The sequence below is a fragment of the Corella eumyota genome, chromosome 6 (assembly GCF_963082875.1).
Source record: "Corella eumyota chromosome 6, kaCorEumy4.1, whole genome shotgun sequence".
Lineage (NCBI taxonomy): Eukaryota > Metazoa > Chordata > Ascidiacea > Phlebobranchia > Corellidae > Corella > Corella eumyota.
The window spans coordinates 3,944,798-3,961,371 of record NC_137495.1 but is presented as its reverse complement, the minus strand read 5'-3'; the positions used below and the strand labels follow the sequence as shown (position 1 = coordinate 3,961,371).

At 30.6% G+C, this 16,574-nt stretch overlaps 6 protein-coding genes across 8 annotated transcripts; 4 read left to right on the top strand and 2 right to left on the bottom strand.

Moving 5' to 3' along the window:
- The first annotated feature begins 186 nt into the window (after window positions 1-186).
- Window positions 187-2,725, top strand: LOC145755224 (3-galactosyl-N-acetylglucosaminide 4-alpha-L-fucosyltransferase FUT3-like). Its single transcript, XM_082571451.1, has 9 exons — window positions 187-335; window positions 439-522; window positions 614-720; window positions 841-889; window positions 1,104-1,283; window positions 1,385-1,501; window positions 1,619-1,808; window positions 1,880-2,055; window positions 2,126-2,725. Exons 2-9 carry the CDS (start codon window positions 458-460, stop codon window positions 2,478-2,480), a joined length of 1,239 nt encoding a protein of 412 aa, XP_082427577.1. The 5' UTR covers window positions 187-335; window positions 439-457; the 3' UTR covers window positions 2,481-2,725.
- A 227-nt stretch (window positions 2,726-2,952) lies between these two features.
- LOC145754536 (isovaleryl-CoA dehydrogenase, mitochondrial-like) lies at window positions 2,953-6,495 on the top strand. Of its 2 annotated transcripts, none has more exons than XM_082570600.1 (9): window positions 2,953-3,288; window positions 3,663-3,804; window positions 3,991-4,160; window positions 4,286-4,379; window positions 4,581-4,808; window positions 5,306-5,399; window positions 5,745-5,826; window positions 5,970-6,147; window positions 6,275-6,495. In XM_082570600.1, the coding sequence occupies exons 1-9, from the start codon at window positions 3,133-3,135 to the stop codon at window positions 6,406-6,408; spliced, it is 1,278 nt and encodes a 425-aa protein (XP_082426726.1). In that variant the 5' UTR covers window positions 2,953-3,132; the 3' UTR covers window positions 6,409-6,495. The 2 variants fall into 2 exon arrangements, with proteins under 2 accessions (XP_082426726.1, XP_082426727.1); XM_082570601.1 differs by lacking the exon at window positions 5,306-5,399 and adding an exon at window positions 4,991-5,084.
- Window positions 6,496-6,679: 184 nt separating this feature from the next.
- LOC145754957 (uncharacterized) lies at window positions 6,680-7,866 on the top strand. Its single transcript, XM_082571134.1, has 3 exons — window positions 6,680-6,794; window positions 7,057-7,560; window positions 7,623-7,866. Exons 2-3 carry the CDS (start codon window positions 7,152-7,154, stop codon window positions 7,808-7,810), a joined length of 597 nt encoding a protein of 198 aa, XP_082427260.1. The 5' UTR covers window positions 6,680-6,794; window positions 7,057-7,151; the 3' UTR covers window positions 7,811-7,866.
- LOC145754956 (mitochondrial ribosome-associated GTPase 2-like) lies at window positions 7,836-9,188 on the bottom strand. Its single transcript, XM_082571132.1, has one exon. The coding sequence runs from the start codon at window positions 9,070-9,072 to the stop codon at window positions 7,912-7,914; it is 1,161 nt and encodes a 386-aa protein (XP_082427258.1). The 5' UTR covers window positions 9,073-9,188; the 3' UTR covers window positions 7,836-7,911.
- On the bottom strand, window positions 9,130-9,593 carry LOC145754958 (small integral membrane protein 12-A-like). The gene has a single exon (XM_082571135.1). The coding sequence runs from the start codon at window positions 9,485-9,487 to the stop codon at window positions 9,224-9,226; it is 264 nt and encodes an 87-aa protein (XP_082427261.1). The 5' UTR covers window positions 9,488-9,593; the 3' UTR covers window positions 9,130-9,223.
- A 408-nt stretch (window positions 9,594-10,001) lies between these two features.
- On the top strand, window positions 10,002-16,574 carry LOC145756011 (CCAAT/enhancer-binding protein zeta-like). Of its 2 annotated transcripts, none has more exons than XM_082572232.1 (20): window positions 10,002-10,014; window positions 10,177-10,336; window positions 10,412-10,594; window positions 10,721-11,198; window positions 11,374-11,499; window positions 11,577-11,683; window positions 11,845-11,998; window positions 12,100-12,190; window positions 12,288-12,464; window positions 12,557-12,660; window positions 12,900-13,030; window positions 13,105-13,226; window positions 13,434-13,715; window positions 13,813-14,076; window positions 14,273-14,464; window positions 14,641-14,829; window positions 15,138-15,187; window positions 15,296-15,418; window positions 15,556-15,667; window positions 15,777-16,574. In XM_082572232.1, the coding sequence occupies exons 2-20, from the start codon at window positions 10,205-10,207 to the stop codon at window positions 15,934-15,936; spliced, it is 3,177 nt and encodes a 1,058-aa protein (XP_082428358.1). In that variant the 5' UTR covers window positions 10,002-10,014; window positions 10,177-10,204; the 3' UTR covers window positions 15,937-16,574. The 2 variants fall into 2 exon arrangements, with proteins under 2 accessions (XP_082428358.1, XP_082428357.1); XM_082572231.1 differs by having other exon boundaries at window positions 10,718-11,198.

The window sequence follows — 16,574 nt, the reverse complement described above, 5'->3', positions numbered from 1 at the left end:
CAATATAAAGTCAGAACAGCTGCTGTTTGTGTCATATGTTGGCAGTAAATAAATCGTAGACTTTTACAATCGACCTAGATCTTTTGTAGGTTAACAATAAGCAAATATTAACCACTAGACATTGTTTTAATAGACATGTTGCCAAACAGAATTAATATAATTTTACACGTGCACGTGCAGCATTAGAAAGCGTAGTTAATTTAAGCCTCGGGCATATTTACAATTCTTTCTAGTTTTTCTTTTACAGAAGTAACTGTTCTTACATATATACCAGCATTTTGTAACAGTGATCTATAATAACAATACCAATTATTGGTATGCTACTTTTTGAAAAGGTAGGTTAAGTATATTGTGGTATTCATATCATTTAACTTGATCTATAAACTTCGGTTTCTTTAACAGAATAACAATAACTAATTAAAAACTATATCTATGTAGTAGTTTATCAACTTTTAATATGTCAACAAGGTCAGGTAACTTTGGAAAGTTTAAACATGTGGGACTGAAATGTATTTTACCAAAGTAAGTATCTGTTTTAAATTTGTTGAGCATGTAAGGTTTACTACGTTTAGTACATCTTTGAAAATGGTGTCATATAAATGTTTTATGTCAGGTGGGCTGCAAACAGAGTTCTAAAGTCGATTATTGTCTTGGTTGTTTTTGGATTTCTGTACTATTGCAAATATGGTCCAGATAATTTGTACAAAGCAGTACAAAAAGGTTGGTTGTAACGAAGATTTAATTGTAATTCAAAAGCACTAAGTCAAGGGCCTTAATATATTAATGTTACACTTTGTTTAAATGTAACTTACAATTTAACAATTAACTTTCATTCAACAGTAGAAAGGAAAACTCTAACCACTACGAAATTTAAATCCACGACAAATTTGTGAGTATATTTTAAATGTATTTTAGATAGCATGCGTAAAAAATAATTTATCTGATTGCTTCAACTGTCTTATTATCTTGACAATCCCCAGGGTAAAAAATATCGTATCGCACATGACGTTATATTTCTTAAGTGGGTACTTGTTGTAATAGCAAACAAACTCGTCTAGGTGATGAGATTATATTAATTAAAGGATATTATACTTTGTGTTAAGATATATATCACGAAAACTTATATTATTGTGGAATATCCCTTCGACTGTGTCACATCCAAGTTGGTTGGATAAGAGATGTGGAAATTGCGAAATAACTGAAGATCGATCTTTAATGACGCAAAGTGATGCAATCGTCATTCATTATCGAAATACTGGCATTCTTCCTCTCAAAGATACGAGGTTCGAATCTAGACAACATCATGTTTGATGCTTTTTTTCTTGTTTTTTTAAGAGATTTAAAAAAATTAAATATTAAATGTGATTATTTTTATTGATTTCAGAACGCGAGAACAAGTTTATGTTTGGTTGTGTAAAGAATCGCCAAGAAATATTAAAAAAAAGTTTAACCTCGGTTTGTTTTTTGAAGACCATTATTTCAATGCTACCATGACACACAGGTATTATTGATTTGTTAAACAGAACTTTCTGTTTACATAGATTTACAAGCTTTTAAAGTATTTATTTACGACAAAAACCTGTTAATATCGGTTTGACTTGTATTTTTCTTGTTTTAGGAGAAATTCCGACATTTTTATCCCCTACTTTAAAAACGTGAACGAATATCCACCAAAAATTGCTGTTCTTGACAAAAACATAACAAATCTAGTAAACGAAAAAAGTAAAGTTGCTATTTGGATTGTCAGTCATTGCAAAAATGACAAAGGGTCAACTTATAGATATAATTATGTGGAAGACGTAATTAAAGTAAGCTTTCTAAGGTATAAAAGTACGCAACAGTAATATAAAATAATAATAAAAATGTCTTTAAATTTAAGGCGGGGCTTGAAGTTGACCGCTTTGGAAAATGCTTTCCAGAAAATCATATTCCAAAATACAAAACAAAAGAATCCTTTGAAGTGTTAAGAAAATACAAGTTTTATTTTGCTTTTGAAAATACCTTACATTGCCGGGACTACGTTACCGAAAAGTTTTGGGTTAACGCCATTTACAGGCAAGCGCATTTAAAAGTGTAATAATACGAATTTACTTAAGCAATGATGACGTAACGATTTAAATTACAGTGGCGTTGTTCCAGTTGTATGGGGTCCAACTAAAAAAGATATTATTGAGCTGGCCCCTCCGAATTCATTTATCTTTGCGGAGGATTTTGAAACTCCTGCTAAATTAGCTGCATATCTTCACAATCTCAACAATAATACAGAGGCTTATTTAAAATATTTTGATTGGAGAGACATTTTGGTGAGGTCACCTAACTCTTTATCTCCCAAATCGGACAATCACGATTCAACAACAACACAACTATACGGGTATTGTGCCCTGTGCAATAGACTTCGGTCTAAAAAAGGGTATTCCAATGTGCCTTCGTTAGAGAAATGGTGGTACGACTTTGAAAACAAAAATGAATGTTTAGAGTAATTCACTTTTTGTTTGTTGTTGTCAGAAGCAAAGCTGGCTGATGACGTAGGCGTTTTATAAAGAGTTTAGCAAACGCGTTGTACACTAAACTATTACTTTTTTATTTATTGACTGTGTTTATAGATTAGAAGCATATTTGTTTCGTAGTATCTATGCAATGAGTAAAAATCATGTATTGTGTGTCTTGGTATAACAATAAGTTTATTTGTACCGCAGTTCAAGTTTTGTTTTACTTTACAGTTTTGTTTGCATGCGTTATAGAAATTGCTTTTATATTAAAAACTTAGCGTTTTAAAAACATGATAAAAAAACTTTTTTACGTTTAACCATATAAATCACCTATTTTAGGTTTAATAAGAATTATATTTCAAGAGAAAAACATATTTAAAAAGTTTTTTTCACGAAAAAAAAGTTTTACGAAAAAAGTGTCTACCCTGAATTTGCTCCTAATTTTATTTTTGCTCTGGGAAGACTGGCCTAACAAACAAAACAGGGCAAGTATTACTTAGAACGTCCTGACAAGGTCTTAAAAACACCCCGAGTAGTTTTTTAGTAGTTGACAGTATTAATCATAGTGCCCCATCATTCACCAGTCAGTTGGAATTGGGAGTGGCAATTGAAAAGACCAGTTGTTTCATCATATTCATAAATCATGTCTCGTCTTTTTTCTGGAATATCACGTATATGTTGTCGCAACATAAGGCAAAACAAACCCAATTTTAAATCAGCAGCATCAACATGTAAATCATACAGCACCTCTGTGCCAATAGACGATGATTTATTGGGATTTACAGAAGATCAAAAACAGGTAACGACTATCCAGTCTGGAAATCTCGTGCGTGCAAGCGTAAAAAAATGCGTGATCGCGCGTGCACGCGTACCAAAATTTCCGGTCTAGGCGTGCACGCGTGATTTATGTTAGCGTGTTTTAGGCGTCAGTACTGCGCGTGAACATTTTTTTAAGAAACCAGGCGCGCAAAACGCTAATTCCAGGCGTGCATTTTTTTTAATGAAAAAAATCTCGTGCGTGCACGTTGCCCTACTTTCCAGACTGGACGACTATCATATTATTTCAGATGGTTTAGTTTTTATAACTTTATCTAAATTACCAGATATATATACATTATTGTTTTGTATTTATACGTTAAAGTTCATTTTTATTAAAGCATACTCTCATTGCAGTTACGACAAAGCATCAAAAAATTTCTTGCAGAGGAATTGGCACCATTTGCAGATGAAATTGACAAATCCAATTCCTTTCCACAAATGAGGGATTATTGGAGAAAATTGGGTAACATGGGTTTACTTGGAATTACAGCTCCAGGTAGAAAAATTTTTATTTTGATGATGTGGTTTTTCAATCATCTATTGCAGTACTACTAAATTAAATAAAATATTTTCAAAATCATTTTCAAAATGTTTGTATAACAAAATTTTAGTGCAAAATATTTTTTTTTTCTGTTGGCAAAAAAATAAAAATAGATCTTGTATTTTTAAATTTGTATTACAGAATCTGATGGTGGGACTGGTCTTGGCATATTTGAGCATTGTATTGTAATGGAGGAAATGTCAAGAGTTAGTGCAGGTGTTGCACTGAGTTATGGAGCACATTCAAATCTATGTGTTAATCAGCTTGTAAGACATGCAAATGATGAACAAAAAACTAAATATCTTCCTAAGGTAATATTTTTAAAAAAGTTGTTTTAAAATATATTTCATCATTCTTATTTTTTTAATAGGCCTATATCTCGTGTGAAGTAATATAGTAGTGTGCAAATTTTTTTTATTAATAACTTTGTTGTTAGTTAATATCGGGTGAGCATGTTGGTGCTTTAGCCATGAGTGAAACTGGTTCGGGTTCCGATGTTGTTTCAATGAAACTTAAAGCAGAAAAAAAGGGTAAAAAATATTTAAAAAAAAAGTGTTTATGTTATAAACCAAAATTATTCTCTACAATGGGTTTGCAGTTTTGACAATAAGATATTAAATATGTAATTAGGTTAACTATTGACTGAACTAAATAAAGCAATTATTTTTGCATGTTTTTTTTAGTATTTTTAATTGTAATGGTATACATAGTTAAAAATATGAATTTTTAAGGTGACTACTATATCTTAAATGGGAGTAAATTTTGGATCACAAATGGACCAGATGCTGATACCCTTGTAGTTTATGCAAAGACAGACTTAAGTGCAGAGTCCCAAGGAATCACAGCTTTCTTAATTGAGAGAGGAATGGAAGGATTCTCTAATGCACCTAAGCTTGATAAGTTAGGAATGAGGGGTTCGAATACAAGTGAATTAGTTTTTGAGGATTGCAAAGTGCCAGGTTTGTCATGTTTTGTTTTAAATATAAATTAAGATTGTTTACATTTGTTTTGCCAAAAGGTAATGAGTTGTATGATCGCTTTTTAATACTTAGGCACTAGGTTTGTGTCCATAATATTCCTTTAATTCATTATGTGGCGCTTTTAAAATTATTTGGAATATATAATATTGATTAATGTTTAGCGTTTAATGTGCTGGGGCCAGAAAATAAAGGTGTTTATGTGCTAATGACTGGCTTAGACTTAGAAAGGCTTGGTGCCACTGCAGGACCAGTAGGGTAGGGAAACCACATTTTGATTTAATTTTTTAAACAAATTCTTATAATTTTTAAGCAACACCCCAATTTTTGCCCCACCTTCACTGTAATTATCTTTCCGCGATGTGTATAAGTGTGCAGTGTTTCATTTAGCCTACACAAAACTATTTTGTCACTATGGGAAGCCTTAGCACTAATTACCCCGAAAAATTTTCACTAATTTGCATGCCATTTTTGATTAGCTAAAAATACTCTCGGATCACTGAACAAAGGTGTTTATGTTCTGATGAGTGGTTTAGACCTGGAGAGACTTGTGTTATCTGCGGGTCCAATAGGGTAATTTAAGTTTGATTCAGCTTTAAAATGGTTTTGTTTAATTGTAATTTAATTAAAAACGCATTGATTTGTGTTTTATGGCGGTAAAGGTGTTATATTTTGAAGTAACCTTGTAGTTAGGCCCTTTTTTATTGTAGTAACAATATTGTTGTATATTTAATTTAAAATTAAATGAAACACTGCACTCTATTATAATTTCTTTATTATGGTGGCAATAGTCTAATTAGTAAAACTATCAATTTTCACCATTTACCTGCCTCAAGTTAGTCATTGCCAAAATGTTATAAACCTAAAATTAGTGTTAATCTAGATTACAATGTTTATATGTTCTTATTTATATTGCAGAATAATGCAATCTGTACTCGACACAGCTTTCCCATACGTTCATGAAAGAAAACAGTTTGGAAAAAGCATAGGAGAGTTTCAGGTAATGATTTGTATTTTTTAGGGGCTTTTACCATAAAATTTTTATTGTTTTTATATTTTGTTCAATTTTTTTGATAGTTTAATTTGTTGCCTAATATTTGTAGAAAAATCTTGAAATGTATTTTGAAAGTTTTTTTTTTGCAGTTGATGCAGGGTAAAATGGCTGACATGTATACTCGATTAAGTGCTTGCCGATGTTACATGTACAGTGTGGCAAGAGCTTGCGATAAAGGTCATTTCAATAACCGGGATTGTGCCGGGGTTATCTTGTATGCTGCTGAAAATGCTACACAAGTTGCACTAGATGGAATTCAATGCCTAGGTAAATAGTTACAATTAAAAAAGTGGTTCATTTTCTTTTAAAATTTGCTGATTAAATGCCCAAATTATTTGGTTTTTAATTATAATGTTTTGTTTATAACAAATATAATAAAATGATGATTGTTAAGGTGGAAATGGGTATATTAATGACTACCCAACTGGACGATATCTTCGCGATGCAAAATTATATGAAATTGGAGCCGGAACAAGTGAAGTAAGAAGATGGCTTATTGGAAGATCTTTTAATGAAATGTTTAAATAATTATATAAATTTTAGCAACGTCATTGCGCTTTGCATCATATTTGTAATTAAACTGTATTGATCTTTATTTAATAACAATTTCCAACTAATTACATACAGAGAGTTACAACTTTAGCGATAAGTTTATATAAGGATATTGAACAGTTTTACTCTATCCAAACTAGTTTAAAATTGTATTAATTTTAAACAGTTTTGGGGATAAACTAATCAAAATTTTTCAGTTCACACTGGTTCATAATATCAGGGGGTTCCCCCTTGAAATTGTAACCAAGTTAAAGTGTTCACATACAGAAAAGCAAGAATAACGTTTTTTTTATATATTTTTAAATTTAATTAAGTATAAACCAGTTCAAGTATAGAAGAAAAGCTTATCAGGGAATTATAAGGTATGATTTTTAGTTAATTGTTTTTGCGTTAACCTCAACTTTAAACCAATGGAAAGTATGCCTAATCTGTCTATATTGTTACAGCAGTATGTGCAGAGTTTGTTTGTAGTTAGGGTGTTATTTGCTGAATTAATACCTTAAACGTGTTTTGTATGCTGTTACCCAGAGTTGTGTTTTAGTACACTTGGTGACTCATAAAAAAACTATCCAAAAAGTTGTAATACTTATGTTAAAAACATTTTTTTAATAATATTTTTTTTAGCAATATAAAGCAATTTTTGTGTGAACGTCTATTTTGGTGTTTGTTACTGTCTATGTTGTCTGGTATATACAGTATGCTTTAATATATTATACGAAATGGAAGAACACGACCCAAGAAAATATGACATTGTAAAACAGGAATTAAATCAGTCAGTTGTTGGACGTGGAGAACCGAATGTAATTAGACAAAAAGTTGGATTATTTGGAAGAAGTTACACTATGCCTCTTGCAGGAGCTCTTTTAGTAAGTGGGGCTTGCTTTGCATATGCACATCATGTTTGGAAAACCAAGGACCACGAAAAAGAAGAGGAGTATTTAAACTCTTTGAAGGCAGAACAATCTGAAAAACAAAAACTAACTCCTGAAGAAAGGCAAGAAAGAGTTTCTAAAGTTGTTTTTGGAACACCGATAAACAAAAGAGGCTATGTGCAATTTTCCCACGAAAATCAAGAGCTAAATAAAGATGCTGGGTCATTTACTAAAGTTGACATAAATGAAGAATACAGTAAGTTAACAAGTGCCCTTATTTCTATATTAAAAATGATTTAATCCAATTTTTTCTTTTAGAACGAGTTGAAATATACAAGCAAGGATTACTTGGTTATCGAGTTATTGAAGTTCATTTTGATAATATTGTAAAAGACGAAAAAGGAAACTTAACTTTTCATGAAAACGGTGAACCGGTTATTAAAAAATTTATTAGTTTTTTACCTTCACATTATGAAATAGAACAATGGTTTAACAAATTTTTTTAATACAAATACTTTAAAATCTAAGTCTTTTTATTTAAATCTAATAAATAATGTTGCAAACTTAATAGATTTTTTTATTTTTTTTTGCATAATATATATTTAGTTTAAACATTAATATTAGGTGATGGTACATGTTTGTTAAGTACTGAGGTATCATAAACATATCTTATTCCTTCAATAACATCTTCCAGACATTGTCCTTTTTTGCCCGAAATGCCCATAACATACCATTCAGGATTTTCTGCTTGAATTTGTTTCTGAAAATCAGGAAACGCAGATTTAGCCAACGGCAAATCGATTTTATTACCTAAAACTATTGTCGGTCGTTTTAGTAAATCTGAGTTATATTGTCTAAATTCATTTTTAAGAGTTTCAACTTGTATCCAGGGGTCTGGAACACTAAGATCAATGACATAAAGTAAAAATTGACAGCGATCAACATGTTTTAAAAACCTAAAACCAAGTCCTTTATTTATTGATGCCCCTTCAATAATGCCAGGGGTGTCAGCAAGGGTTATGTAAGTAAAATCGTCGTAATTAAGTACCCCAAGGTGTGGTACCAATGTTGTGAATTGATATGGTGCAACATGAGGTCTCGCTTTCGAGAAAGCTCTTAGAAGTGTTGATTTACCAGCGTTTGGAAAACCGACCAAACCGCCATTTGCAATAGTTTTTAATTCGAGTACCAGGCGTACCACTTCTCCATCTGTACCCGGTGTGCACTTTTCTGGAGTTGTGTTTATGCTGCTGGCAAAAAATTTATTTCCTTTACCACCTATCCCGCCAACACATACCATAAACTCTTCTCCATCCTTTGATAAGTCTTTAACCACATCATAAGAGTCAACTGTACGAAAAATAGTGCCTACCGGAACATTTACAATTAAATCTTGACCGAATTTTCCATTCGCAAACCCTCCACCATCACTGCCACTTTCGGCTTTGTATATATGGCGTAACTTTTGCAGAGTTGTTATCCCTGAGTTGGCAACTATAATTACATCTCCTCCATTACCCCCATCACCTCCTTTCGGGCCCCCAGTGATTGTCATTCTGTCTCTGTGAAATAAAGACTTTCCGTCGCCCCCTTTTCCACCAATGAATGTGATAAGTTTTTCGTCTACAAATTTTTTGGCAAGCTTTTTTTCTGACAATCTAACTTTTTTGTTAATAATGTGGGTTTTAGTTCGTTGTTGTTGAAGGTTACAAAATGATTTTACTAGGTTACTAAATAATTTAGTGTTTAAAGAATTTTTAAAACTCATTTTTTATGCAAATCTGAAAAATTACATTTTTTTAAAACAACATTAGATTAAATAGAATAAAGTTTGCAAATTTTACTATTAAAAAAAGGTAAGTGTACACAATGTAAGTAATAACACTTGATAAAACAAATAATTTAATCAGAACACAGGTTTAATTTTTATCAAAAATAGTTCTTCGTTTTGCCTTTGAACTTTCTGCATTTAATACAGTAGAATTGTTGGTTTCATCAGATTTAAATGCTTCAATAAAACGTTGATTGCGAAGTTCTGAAATTCCCTCTCTATCCACAGCTTGATCTATATCCTTCTTTAACCACCACTCTAGTTTGTAACCAACATACCCAAATGTTGCTGTCACAGGAAATAAAATAACAGGGGCATAAGTTCTTAAAAATGCAATTACAACTGGATTCATTTTTTGATCATGTGAGATCAAATGTTATTTGTCTTTGAAAGGTGGTCTGGTAAGTTTTTTTAATATGATTAAATAATATTTATTTACAAAAACGGTTTTTAATCTTAAATCTGTTTAAATTGAAACATCTTGTTAGTATACAATAAATAAACATCAGCCTCAATTCTTAAATAGACCTAAATAAAAACTATTGATGTTACTTCAAAAGTAAAATTTATTTATTTCTAATTACAATGATATTTTATTTTTTTGTAAACAATACAAGATAAACGAATGGTCTGAAGTGATGCAACAAGCAGAAAAACGGGGATTTTTTTTACTAGCTTTGTTATAGCACGCAAGAAATACCTATTTTTTAAATCAATTAAATACTTTTTCAATCAAATTAGGTACTTAGGTGTTATACTGCAATAAAACGTGTTATACGATAAAAAAAGTATATACTATATTAAAATTGAGGATAACGTTTAATTTAAAATCAGTGAACCGTTAATTGAAGACACATGTTTGCAATTTCAACTCACATGGTACAATCTTATTTATTTTTATTTGTAGTCTTCTGTTTTGTAGTCTTCTTTCCATTTGTTTTAAATATACTTTGCATAAAAAGAAGAGCTGTAAGCATGTAGTAAGTTAGTAAAAATATGCGCCTAATTTGTGTGATTAAAATTTAGTTTTAAATTTAATAGGACGTAAGATTTAGATCGTGTTTACAAAATGGATGAGAACCTAGATTTAAATGATATTATAGCTTTGGGTGGAGATCATGCGGATTATGAAATGCTCAAAGATTTTAACAGTAACGAACCTGTTAAGAAAACCAAATCAAATTCAACAAAAAAATTTGATGTAAGCATTTTTCTCTGTTTTAATTTTGTGTTTGCTTGTTTTTTGTTGTTAATAAATTTGCACTTTTAATTTTAGAAAAATGAATTTCAAGACCTGATTGCTGGATTAGGATTTCAAGCTTTAATGCCAGAAAAAAAATCAAAAAAAAAGCTGAAACTGAAAAAGGATAAAAAAGAAGATATAACAGCAGAGGAAAATCAAAAGAAGATTGAAGATAAAGAACATTTAAAGCTTAAGCCCAAAACGTCAACAAAAAAGGTTTATTTTTATTTGTAAAATTTTTAGAATCTTCTGTTGCTTTATTATGTATATATATTTATTTTTTAAGTGGTGTATATATATATCTAGTGTTTTAAAAGTAATTTTGTTTTATTTAATAAGAAGCCCCTTCAAGATGATTCAGTTTCCAGCACCACCATTGAGTCTCCTAATAAAACAACACCCAATGTTGCTAAAACTAATAAAAAGCCAAAAAAGAAATCTAAAAGTGAAAAGAAAATTATAAATGAATCGGAAGAACCAAAAAAAATTAAGAAAAAAAAGAAATCGGTTAAATCCCTTGAAGAGCCTGCAACAAAAGTAAAACCCTCTGTAAAAAAGACAGAAATTACTTTTGATGTGGATGTTGGTGTTTTAAGTAGTCGCTTAATAACTAAAGCTGCAGGAACTTGGCACGAAAATTTTAGTTCTGATGTTGTTAGTCAAGTGTCACCAACTGAACCATATGTCAAAGCTTTAAAAGTAAAAGCAATGATGTTACTGGATAACGAATTAAAAATCTGGAAAACTAAGAATGAAAAAAAGGCCAATGCATCTGATGGTTCCGGTAATGCCAATTGGATGAAAACAGTTTCCACTGCTGGTATGATAAATTCAACTTAGCAATATTTTATTTATATATATCTAATATTATTATGTATTTTGGTTGAATGAATGCTTTAAATTCCTTTATTAAAAAAAAAAAACTAATAATTAAATCATACAGTTCCACTAGTGTTGTAAATTCAATTCATTTATTTTATATTTTTTGATTTTAGGCACTTTATCTGACAGGGTTGCAGCTTTATCTTTAATGATCCAAGGAGCTCAAATTCATAATTTTCACTGCCTTGAAACTCTACTTTCCATGGCCAAGAAAAAGGGAAGAAGAGAAGCTATTATAGGTAAACTGTTTGAACAATTCATTAGAATTTCATTTATTTTATATTAGTTTAATTTTTTGCTTGGTATTTGAATTTAGGTCTTGAATCTCTTCGTGATTTGTTTCTTGGAGATTTGCTTCCAGATAATCGCAGATTAAGATTATTTTATCAACATCCATTAGACCTTGTCCTTATGTCATTAAAAGTATAAACATTATTTGTTTATAAAGTTTGTAAAGTATATATATATGTAAAGGGATGCAGTTTATTAAAACTTTAATAATATTAAAATTTTTGTTAATTTTACTTTCCTGTTTGTTTGTTTTTAAGTTGTTGGCCTTTAAAATTATATTTTGGGTTCTTAAGGCAAAAGACAACAGTGGTGAGTGGTCACGCGAATCCTGTCAACGTCGATTAATAGTCTGGGCCTACGAACAACGTTTAAAAGATCTTGTCGGAGAATTTGTTGAACTTATTAAGGTACTTGCCCATGATGCGTTGGAGGCTTCAAAAACTAAATGTAAGCTGTGTTCAGATAAATTTTATGTTGGCTTGTGCATAGTTATTGAGGTATAAGTAGTCAATTTGTAGTTCTATAAAATTTATTGATTTTTAATATAGCTATGAAGGTGGCGCTAGAATTAATTCTCAATAAACCAGAACAGGAAAAGTCTTTACTCTCAATATTGGTAAACAAACTTGGAGATCCAAAGTAAGTTACTTATAAGCGTACCTAAAGTGTTATTTTGTTGCAACTTTAGGAATCTTTTAACTTGATCAATATTTTTGTCATGTCAAATTTTTTTTAGATACAAAATTGCATCAAAATCCCTTCATATGCTTAACTGTATAGTTCAAAAGCATCCTCTTATGCAGGGAATTATTGTTAATGAGGTTCGAGATCTTCTTTTAAGACCCAACCTAGCACCAAGAGCACAATATTATTGTGTTTGTTTTCTAAGCTCACAAATACTAAGTCATGATAGGTAAGAACTTCAAGAACTATTATAAAGTTAATATTTATTTATTTCAATATGTTTATCATTATTTTTAATGCTTCGATTGTTTTTTTTTATAGGAAAGAGGTTGCCCAGAAGTTGATCCAAATTTATATCAGTTTCTTTAAAGCTTTAGTCAATAAAAAAAATGCAGATAACAAAATGCTAAGTGCTTTGTTAACAGGTAATTATAACTGTTTTAAGGTTAGTAAACTTCACAAAAAGGCTCATGACACATAAACTATTGCTATTGGTATCATCTCAATGCCATCTGTCATATTGTGGTGTTCTTAAGTAATAATTATTTGTTAACAGTCACTACCTATACCTTATTTAAAACTAATCTGTAGGTAAACAATTACAAATATTACCAGGTCAATAATATTCAAAATTAAGAAAAGTTTTTCTCTTTTTAAATATAAGGTGTAAATCGAGCTTTTCCATATGCTAACATGGACGATGGAGAACTTTTATCGGAGCTTGATGTTTTGTTTCGAACTGTTCACGTTGCTAGTCTCAACACCGCCGTACAAGCTCTTGTTCTTTTATTTCAAGTAAGTCTATACACGCTATAAAAGGTTAAATAAATGTGTGATATATAGCTGACTAAATTGATTTTATATTTTAGGTTTTTACTTCTCGTTGTGAAGTGTCAGATAGGTTTTATAATGCTTTGTATTCTGTTTTAATGCACAATGAGGTTCCAGTGTGTACTAGCCGGCACCCAATGTTATTAAATCTAGTTTACAGGTTAGTTATTTTATTTTAAAAATTCATTTTAAAATGTTTTTAATTTAATAGTAGAGTTGCAGTCAAAATTAAGATTTACTTGCATTTTTGTATATGCCATAGCACTACTTTATAGCTCTACCGTATGATTAATCTTTAATTGTTTAAAATTTTATCTACAGTATTAAATATTATTAAAAATTCTTAAAATAAAAATATCTTTTTTAGAGCTTTAAAGGCAGACCCAAGCGAGCCCCGTGTTCAATCTTTTATTAAAAGATTAATGCAAATGTGCTCTCTTCAACTTCCTCCCTTCTGCGCAGCTGTTGTAACTCTAGTGGCACAACTCTCGGAGTCAAGACCCTCGCTCACATTTGGATTTCTTGGAAGGGGAGGAGAGATTAACGAAAAAGAAAAAGTTGAAGGAGAGAAGGAAGGATCATGGTTAAACGAAGAGGAAGGAGAAGAACATTTTGTTGACGCTCCGGAAGATTCTGATGTAGAAGAGAAGTAAAAAATTAATGAAAAAAGTAGCAAAGAGTGATATTATAGTTTTAATAAAGGGCATAACTTCTTATAGTTGTTGTAATTAACCATATTTACACAGAAACCAGGAAATAACTTCAGAATCATCTAAAATACCATCATGGACTCACAAACATCAAGACTCAATGAAACGAACGACCGAGTACAACCCTTTATATCGTAACCCACAATATTCAGGATCCGAAAAAACTGCATTGTGGGAACTTCATGCTGTTGGCCGTCATTTTCATCCAACCGTGACTTTGTTTGCGAAGAATTTAATTAATCAGAAGTTTGACTCTGATGCCCATATCGGAAATCCCTTGGATGACTACACTTTAATCAAGTAAACCCTTTTTTATATTTTTTTAAAGATAACTACAAAAATTTAGATGTTATTGTGCTGTGGGTTTCTTTTAATTGTATAGGCCTATAAATATATATATGTTGTTTCTATCTATTATTTTTTTTGTTTATGTGTTAATCTCAAAACAAACTTGATATTGACTTATTGTTTATTTAGAACTAACTTTTTTCATTAGGTTTCTTGATCGTTTTGTTTATCGAAACCCGAAATCACAAGAGCAAAAACAACTTAAGAAGAAGGGAAAGCCGGTCGTGATTTCAACACATCGTCGAAAACATCATGCAACTTTCAACAACATTGTTCCAGTGAATAGTGTTGAGTTTCTTCTTAAAAAGAAACTAAGTCCTGAAGAAGTGTTTTTCCACAAGTGGGTTTAATTTTTTTTAAATCAATAAACAAAGATATGACTTCTATATTAAAACTAGGTTAGTTAAGACTTTTGTTAATTATATTTGAAATTGCATTTTTATTTTTTTAAGCTTAAGTAATTATATCCTGAATTTTGAAGCCTTCAGTAAAATATTCATATCAAATTTTTTTTAGATATTTCTCCAGTCAGGCAGGAGCAAAGGGAAGAAGTATGAAGCAGGAGAAAAAGATGGAAAAGGAGGAGGAGGAGAGTGATGTTGAGAGTTTAGATGACGAGGAATTTCATAAATTTATGGGAAGTGACCACGGTCAGAAGGAGATTGACAAGGAACTTAATTTTGCTGATCATATTTATAAGAACAAGTAAGTCTAAATTTAATTTTAGCAAAAAAAAAAAAAAATTATTAAATTTTTTACCTCAGTGTACAACCAAAAAGTCCACACACTTACATTTGTATTTACTGCTGAATCTAGTTTTGTCTTAGTTAGTTTTTGGTATTTTTGACCCTAGGATTAAACCCAGGACCTTTAATTGTAATGCTTGATTTTTATTTATCATGACTTGCTATAATAATAGTTAAATAGCTAACCATGAATGACGTTTTCCGAAGTTGTTTTTTAATATAGTTTAATAAAAATTGGGCATCATTAATTTAATTTTTCAATTTTAGAAACAAAAATGATGATAATGAAATTGAGGAGCAAAGTGAAGATGAATTTGGTAACAAAATTTATCTAAAAATTTAAAAAAAATGAGATAGCACATTCTTGTTATATTTTTGTTCTTTTTTTAAATTTTAATATTTTTTTTTTTTAATAAAATGTAAAGATGATGAGGAAACGAATTTTGAAGAAGCAGGATATGGATTCAACATGGAGGAAGGGGAGGAGGACCTCCTTGATGAAGCTGGAGTGTTTATGGAAGTCGGAAGTGATCAAGAGGAAGATCAGAGTAAGATATTTGTTTTTTTATTAACTTTTTTTCTTAACTTACATTAAATTGCACAACATTATTAGTGGGCATTTATTTATCAAATAAAAAGTAAAAAATAATTTATAACTTCAATTAAATTTACGTATTTTTACAAGGATTGAAGTCCAATAAAAGAAAAAATATAAATGATAAAAAACAAAACAACAAACGAAGAAAAGAGGATCTTGATGAATTTAGTTTAATGTTGGAAGAAAATGCGAACGACAAGTCAGTGATTTTTAAGCTACAGGAGCAGAGAATAAATACATATCTTAAATTTGTACTACAAATGGTATGTAACAGACTTTAATGAAATAAAATTTAACTTTTCTTGTAGATTTGATTCTGTCACAAGCTCGGCAGTTAAGAACAGTGAGAAAGCAAGTGCTAAGCAACTTCAATGGGAGAGAAAGCAGGAAACGAGAGAAATACTTGCTCGAAAGAGAGAACGTGCGAAAAAGGCAGGTGGTGGGCGAAAGAAAGGAAAACGTCATTAGTGTCCCAATACTTGCAAAAATTGTGGTTTTAAAACAATAAATACTCTAAATTGAATTTGATTTATTTACATTAATAGTGAAATTATTGCGAAATAAGGTTGCCACCCTGGTATAAATACAAATTGTATTGGTTTTCCGTGTTATCATCAATAAATTCACCACCGCGGCGGAGAGTTCATCAATTTCATTGAGTTCAAGTAATTCGTGTTCGTGGTGTACTATATTGTTAACATTTTCTAAACACTCTTCTATGTGGTCACTAATATGGAATGATGATAATGGATTTTTTAGAATATGTTTTAGGGATTCTAAAGCCTCTGATTTTTTATCCAATTTATAGTTACTTAGAGCAAACCACAAGGCTGTGTTTGAAGATATTTGTTCATGATAATGATATAAAATTTTTTCAAATTCTAGTGTCTTTTTAAATGCCTTATTTGATTCTTGGTAGTTTTTTAATTTGTAAAAGAGTATACCTTTTATTTCAATAAAATCTGTTAAGTTTCTTAACTCTTCTTTGTTGCTGTACCAACCATAATTATCTGCGTAATCTGTAATTTCTTCTGCCATTTTAACCGCTTCGTAATACTTGCTCTGGTGATAAAGTGCGTTCATAGAAATACATGCATTTCTTAGCT